This window comes from Triticum aestivum, chromosome 4B (assembly GCF_018294505.1).
Source record: "Triticum aestivum cultivar Chinese Spring chromosome 4B, IWGSC CS RefSeq v2.1, whole genome shotgun sequence".
NCBI classification, from domain to species: domain Eukaryota; kingdom Viridiplantae; phylum Streptophyta; class Magnoliopsida; order Poales; family Poaceae; genus Triticum; species Triticum aestivum.
The window spans coordinates 543,775,554-543,783,092 of NC_057804.1; the positions used below are offsets into that span (position 1 = coordinate 543,775,554).

General features: G+C 49.3%; 1 protein-coding gene across 1 annotated transcript; it reads right to left on the minus strand.

The window, feature by feature from the left end:
• Positions 1-633: 633 nt before the first annotated feature.
• On the minus strand, positions 634-2,611 carry LOC123095156 (flavin-containing monooxygenase FMO GS-OX-like 8). Its single transcript, XM_044516970.1, has 4 exons — positions 1,958-2,611; positions 1,648-1,883; positions 1,146-1,556; positions 634-1,032 (listed from the first exon to the last, which is right to left on the minus strand). The coding sequence occupies exons 1-4, from the start codon at positions 2,535-2,537 to the stop codon at positions 772-774; spliced, it is 1,488 nt and encodes a 495-aa protein (XP_044372905.1). The 5' UTR covers positions 2,538-2,611; the 3' UTR covers positions 634-771.
• Between the last annotated feature and the right edge of the window lie 4,928 nt (positions 2,612-7,539).

Below are 7,539 nucleotides of genomic sequence, written 5' to 3' on the forward strand. Positions count from 1 at the left end.
TGACCTTTTTCTTCAATTAAAATAACTATTTCAACCCTATTAGGCCTTTGTTTGGGCTTTCGGTTAAGGCCTCGAGCAGATAAGTTGAGCCCGAACCTGCCCTAGATTTTGGGTTTTCGGGCCCAAGTCATCGGGCCGGGCTTCCCATGGACAGTTCTACTCCCAGCCACTTCGCCTAAGCCTACTTTTCCTTTTAATCATTGGAGAGCAATTAATTAAGGAGTACCCCTTCCGGAGCCCCCACAAGGATCATTTGGGGTGGGCTGGGAGCGTGTCACTTGGCGTGCTCTCAGTTGTCGTAAGTGTCGCGCTCTAGGCGCTTGCTCCATATTTTTTTATTTTTCTGTACGCGTTTTCGGATTTTAGATGATTATTTTTGTATTTTTGGCTTTTTGGTCTTCCCCTGATTTTTTTGGATTTGGACCCCAAAAAAGTTCAATTTTTGTGTGTGAAAAAACGAGCAAATGCGTACATGTAGTTTGGACCCAAAAAACGTGCTCCCGGTTCGGATTTTTCCGTCCGTGTTTTTCGTGAAAAAAAAAGTTCATCGAAGCCTATCAACATGTATCTTGTTTTGGAGATCTCGACGTGAAGAATCCAATGATGAAAACAGTTTGAGATTTGGACACATGATTTGATAGATAAATATTTTGAATAAACGGATGTCCGGAAAAAGGAAAAACTTTCTGCGCACATGCGGCGTGGCACTTGTCGCAACCTGGCTGTAGGAGTGATCTTTGAAAAAGTACTTCTTAATTGGTGATTTTGTAATCATTGTGCTCGTTGATGGAGACCAGTTGGGCAGGGACGACCGTCTGTGTAGCTGCAACAACTAGGTGGCGAGCTTTGCCATTGCACACAAGAGAGATGCCACTCCTGCATAGCCCTACGGATGGAGCCGGTGTCCTTGTAGTCGTCGCGGAAGGTCTCGAGGTTCTCAATCATGCCGCGCACGGACGACACGAGCAGCTCGTGCTTCCACCCCTCCACGCGAGGGAAGTCGCAGTACTTCTCCCCGAAATCGTCCATGTACTGCACGCACACACCGACACACGCACGCCGCCAATCAAAGCAACGATGATCAGCGAATCGATCGAGCAAGAGCAGCATGGTGGCGCGGTCACTCGTGGTTACGTGGTGCGTACCGTGATATCCCGCCTGCCGATCTCGTGGGTGTACTTGCGGGGCACGCCGGCGGCCTCCCTGGCGCGGTAGAACTCCTCCACGGACCGAAGCATCTCCTCCTCCGCCGGCAGCGCCCGCCTGCCGGACAGCACCTGCGCCACCCACCGGGCCTGGGTCTCGAAGAAGCGGGGCGCGAAGATCTTTCTCGGCACGCCGACGAAGGAGAGCGACGGCGCCAGGGACGGCGGGAACACGTGCTCGAACAGCGGGCCCACGCGGTTGTCGTCCACGGCCACCGCCCCGCCCGTCTCCAGGAACGGGAACGAGTAGCTGTACCCCGTGCAGTAGATGACGGTGTCGGCGGCGATGCTGGAGCTGGAGCCGCCGCCGTCCTTGAACGCCACCCGCCCGTCCTCGCACAGACGCTCCACCTGCCGGCCGCCCGGGATGAACGGTGCATTGCATTATATTGGTTGATTCTTGATTGATCGGTTCCCTCCGTTGTGTCGAATGTGTACGTACCTCAAGTCGGAGATGGAGGTTGGCGCTGTGCTTGGCCAGCACCTTGGACAAGCCTGGGGTGACCGCCTCCATGGACCCGGCGACGAGGTACACCTCCTTGGCCACGCCGCGGATCTCCATGGCGATGTCTTTGCCGCTCTCCCCGCACCCGACCACCACCACCACCTCGCCGCGGAACGGCTCCGGCACCCTGTACGAGTGGCTGTGCATCTGCCTCCCCCGCCACGTCTCCATGCCTGTACATCTTCTTCTTTATAAACGACTATGGGAGTATATGGGTGCCGGGTAGAGCTTGCATTGCTTTACTTACCTTCGATGCTTGGCAATCTTGGCTGCGAGTAGTGGCCGGTGGCGACGACGACGGCGTCGAACACCTCGTCCACGTACGCGTCCAACGTCTTCTCGTCCGTATCATCGCACTCCACGAGCCCGAGGTCCATGGATCTCACCGCCCACCGACGCGCCGGCGTCATGGCGGCGTGCAGGACCCTGGTGTTGAGCCTCACGGCCTCCATGAGCCCGAACGCATTGCAGAAGTCCTTGAGGTACAGGTGCACCTCGCGGTGGCCCGGGAAGCGGCGGTCGTCGCGGCCGCTCTTGGGGCAGAAGGGGAAGTCGGTGAAGCCCGTGCTCTGCCGGGGGCTGATGAGCCGGAGCGAGGCGTATATGCTGCTGTGCACCTTCACCGGCGCCGCCACGCCGAGCGGGTCGGCGGCGTCGGTCCTCGGGTCGTACAGCCACTGCCCGCCTACGTCGCCGCTCTGCTCCAGCACCGTCACGTCGTGGGCCTCCCGGCGCAGCTCGCGCGCCGCGGCCAGCCCGGCCATGCCGGCCCCGATGACGCACACCTTCTTCGACTGCGGCGGCTCGCTGCCGCAGACCGTATCCATGTTGATCGGCAAGAAGTCACGGGGAGGCGTGGTCGCGTGGAGCAACGGCCTGTCTGATCTGTTCTTGGCGCGAATTTTGTGTCACATATTCACATCCTCTGCCTCTTAACCCTGCTGGACTCCACCCACCTCCACTGTGATGAATAATTGTAGATCATTCAGGTGGTGGTTGCAGCAGATGGTAGTAGATATAGTGGTGCCATTATCGACAATTATATATATGCCTTTTGCGTAAAGGGGGCGTCTTTTACCTACAACTGTATAATGTTCCCACAGTGGTTGGTTGTAGCAACACACACGCGGGTGCTCATGCAACAAAAACTACTAATCTAATGGAACCAAAAGTTATTTGATTAATCATATGAACCAGTTGGGAAGCTTATAACTACAACGACGTCCCTAGCTAGTGTGCGCCGCACTGTTTTGCCCACAGAGTGCCCCCTTTCCTGAAATAGAAATAGAATGTCAGGTTATTCCCCGTCTCACTGTCTAAAAAGGGCAAAATCTGGCCCCACACAGGCCACCCTCCATCCACGTCCGTCCATTGTGAAACATCATATGGTGGGCCCCGGATAAACACACGCGGTGTTCGTGCAATAAAAAGAACTAATAGTCCTAGAATGCACTACTCTCAGCTAATTGAGCCCCATTTTCCAACCTTCTTGGTTGGGCTTTGTCACATCTACGTAACAGTCAAACATAATCTTTCGAAAGCTAGTTTCGCATGTTACGATTGGATGAAAAGACGGCTCGGGCCCCATCCCGCAAGGGGGGGGGGGGGGGGGAGTAGATTAAGAAGTAAGAAGGTGATGTAGGATTATTGTTTTGGTTTTGTTCCCTCCGTGTGATTTTCCCTTTTTGGAAACCAAACTACCTTGCTGTTCTATTGCTTGGTGATGAAGCTCAATCATGATTATCGCTGATGCCTACCAAGTGTTTCTCCTAGTTGTTGAAACAACAAAGAGAACGTTCCATATGAATAAATGATGATTATTAGGTCTTCATATATCCTTGGATACAAATTCCATCATGCATTTTGTGTCACAAGAAAAAAAAGAGGGGTACACGAAAATGAGCCTGGCGCAAGCTCTTTCGTGCACAAACTATACTATTCATGTAAAAATGTATACGTCGTTAGTGCTTTTGCGAGGGTGTTGCTAGATGGTAGAACAATAGCTCATTCCACGTATCCGGCACTCCGGGAAGTCACCAGTGGCTGCAATCCTGGATGCTCGACTCAATTCCTCCCATCTTCTTCCCCTTCCTCATGTATACAGACGGATGGCCATCTACCCTAAGCCCAGAGAGAAACACGATGTCCATGATCATCACGGGGGTCTTCATCTGCTGCACCACTTGCTCCAAGACGGCATTCTTCTAGAGCACCGGCGGATGCTGCCTCGCATGTGTGACGCCATCGATGGGCATCCTGCTCTCCCTGCAGTGCCCCCCTGAATTCCACTCCCCGCCTCTAGAACCAGCGACATATTGTGTTAGTTTTGCTCTCACGCATGCCACAATAGATAGATTGTGATTCGAGGTGGCGATCTCACCAACCTATAATGCGTTGGGGCCGAGGTTTGGAAGAAAACTCGCGTTTGCAGCGAATCCATGTGGTGGTCAATCCGCGACTCCCATGTGGTTAGAGCTCTGTGATAAGCTGTGTTCGCTTCCAGGTTGGTATGGACGACATCCCCTTCTTGGTAATAATTCACCCTGCAAGCAAAGAAAAATCACTTGCACATGAGTGGTCGGGGCGAAAGAAAATCTAACTACAATATGAGATTTGGAACATCCAACCATTACAACACTAAAATCCCCGTGCTCAACATTTATATTTTATCCAAGCAACATCGCTGCAACACTTGCTCATACGATCCGTAGAAAACATGTAATGATGTTGCAACATTTAATCATGTCCATGAAGCAACAAAATCAAGACATGCAAAAAAATCATCCATTGCAGCAACCGGTTAAAAAAGGTTGTTTTTTTGCGGGAAAATGTTAAAAAAGGTTGTTGCGTAGTAAGCGAGGTTAAAAAAGGCATACACAACAACACGAAAACACATCTGTAGCATGAGAAAAACAGCCCCTGCAAATACACACATAAAGCTAGGATCATCACAACATAACATCAATGCGTGCACAATTTACGCATTTGCAGCATTCTAAAACACCCTCCACGACATGAAAAATAATCAAATTCTCTAATCTTCGCAATTTGGAAACATATAGTTGTAAGTTTAGTTTCTTTATTAAACATTTTTGTTCACGCAAACCCCGGGTGCATAAAGTTCGTTCCAGTGTGTGTGTGTGTGTGTGTGTGTGTGTGTGTGTGTGTGTGTGTATCACACACACACACACACACACACACACACACACACACACACATCTTGGCAATTTCAATATGTTATCAAACATTTGTTAAAAACATAAACCCATTATCTCACCGAGCTTTGGTTTTGCGATGAGACCACAAGCACATCCGCACCTATCCATTTCGTTGAGCTCCAAGCAATGGTGTCAATCCGCAACGTCTCTGTGTTTTCACCTCTCTTGTTGCCTTCGCTCACTAGGAAATGAGCCATATGGTACTCCACGCTGCAGTTGTGTCCTACATGCATAAATCAAATAAATTTTATTAACATTGAAATGAATGAGTAATCTTGTTTTTAAAAAGAGTGACTTGAGGAGGCCCACGTAAAAACTAGACTATAATACCCTTTGCAATAAGAGAATAAATCTTAATCTTAGACACTAATCTGCATCGGAAGTCCTAATGTTTTTTTGTAAAAGGAAATGTACCGAAGCACATCTCTTGTAAGAAATATAGGGACATATAATACGAACCAAAAACCTGAAATTGTAATGTCCTCTCTTCTTGGTAAACTCGCGGCCACCTGCTTGACAAATCCTCGTTGAATTCGAGACCGCCCTTCTCAGCAAGCACATGATGGATTCCCATTGGTTCCTTCCAATGGAGTCCACAACCAACACCAGGCGCTTCCCACGCAACATCTCCAGTGCTTTTCTAGCATCGAACCTGAACAAGACTTCCAAGCCAGAGTTTGTTAGCACAAGCTTCTGTCTCTCGACTCTCCTTCTCTCTCTCGCTCTCTCTCTCTCTCTCTCTCTCTCTCTCTCCCGCACACACTTGAGCTAAAGACCAATGGCTAGAGGCAGAAAACAATGTTTTTGCGCATTGCTCTTCTCCTTTTATTCATCGGAGAAAGGGAAATCATGTCGTGGAGCTTTCCCAATGACTGGTCGTGCCACCCCATGATCCGTGTGTGCACCAGGCTGCCTATAGTCTCTCTAGGGACCGCATAGACCTTGTCCTATAGCTCTAACCGAAGCGCAAAATGGAAAATAGACTGAAAGTACTGCCATGTGCCAGGGCAATCGTTTTCACCCCATTTCAACTTCCAAGCACGGAAAACAGAAAACACCTAAATACGCTATCTAAGTCTAGTCTGAAGGAAATATGCCCTAGAGGCAATAATAAATTTGTTATTTTATACTTCCTTATATCATGATAAATGTTCATTATTCATGCTAGAATTGTATTAACCGGAAACTTGATACATGTGTGGATACATAGCCAAAACACCGTGTCCCTAGTATGCCTCTACTTGACTAGCTCTTTAATCAAAGATGGTGAAGTTTCCCAACCAGAGACATGTGTTGTCATTTGATGAACGGGATCACATCATTAGGAGAATGATGTGATGGACAAGACCCGTCCGTTAGCTTAGCATAATGATCGTTCAGTTTTATTGCTACTGCTTTCTTCATGTCAAATACATATTACTCCGACTATGAGATTATGTAACTCCCGGATACCGGAGGAATACCTTGTGTGCTATCAAACGTCACAACGTAACTGTGTGATTATAAAGATGCTCTGCAGGTATCTTCGAAGGTGTTTGTTGGTTGGCATAGATCGAGATTAGGATTTGTCACTCCGAGTATCGGAGAGGTATCTCTGGGCCCTCTCGGTAATGCACATCATAAGAAGCCTTGCAAGAAATGTGACTAATGAGTTAGTTACGGTATGATGCATTATGGAACGAGTAAAGAGACTTGCCGGTAACGAGATTGAACTAGGTATGAAGATACCGACGATCAAATCTTGGGCAAGTAACATACCGATGACAAAGGGAATAACGTATATTGTCATTACGGTTCAACTGATAAAGATCTTCATAGAATATGTAGGAGCCAATATGGGCATCCAGGTTCCGCTATTGGTTATTGACCGGAGAGGTGTCTCGGTCATGTCTACATAGTTCTCGAACCCGCAGGGTCGCACGCTTAACGTCCGTTGACGCTAGGGTAGTATTGGGATATTTGATGAGTGGTAACCAAATGTTGTTCGGAGTCCCGGATGATATCCCGGACTTCACGAGGAGTCTCAAAATGGTCGAGAGGTAAATATTTATATATAGGAAGTCATATTTTGGGTTCTGGAAAAAGGTGCGGTTTTTTCGGTATTGTAACGTGAAGCTTCCAGAAGGTTCCGGAGGGGTCCGGAAGTCCACAAGTGGGTTCACCACGACCCAAGGGCTAGCATGGGCTGTGGGGTAGTGCCCTGGCCTTATTGGGCTAGGCACACCAAGTCCTCAAAAGCCCATGTGCCTAGGGAAGGCAAATAAGGAAGGAGTCCTAGTAGGAATAGGATTGGACTTGGAGTCCAAGTCCTCTCCCCCTTAGCTGCGCCCTAGGGCTTGGAGGGGCCTTTTGCCACGCCCCTCCACCTATATATATAGAGGGGGGGGTGCGCCTCAATAGGATACACCAAGCCCTTGATGCCCCTCTCTCTCTCCCGTTACTTCATAGTTCCACCGCCTCGTCCCGGCGACGCTTATCGAAGCGCTGTCGGTGCTCCACCACCACCATCACCACCATGGCGTCATGTTGGTTGTGATCCCATCTACTTCTCCTTTCCCGCTTGTTGGATCAAGAAGGAGGAGACGTCATCGAGCCGCACGTGTGCTAAACT

Excerpts from the sequence above, each read along its gene's own strand:
- LOC123095156 (XM_044516970.1), bottom strand. The coding sequence starts at position 2,537 with ATGGATACGGTCTGCGGCAGCGAGCCGCCGCAGTCGAAGAAGGTGTGC. Across the intron at positions 1,557-1,647 it reads ACCTCCATCTCCGACTTGAG|GTGGAGCGTCTGTGCGAGGA; the intron begins GTACGTACACAT and ends GGCGGCCGGCAG. Across the intron at positions 1,033-1,145 it reads TCGGCAGGCGGGATATCACG|TACATGGACGATTTCGGGGA; the intron begins GTACGCACCACG and ends GTGTGCGTGCAG.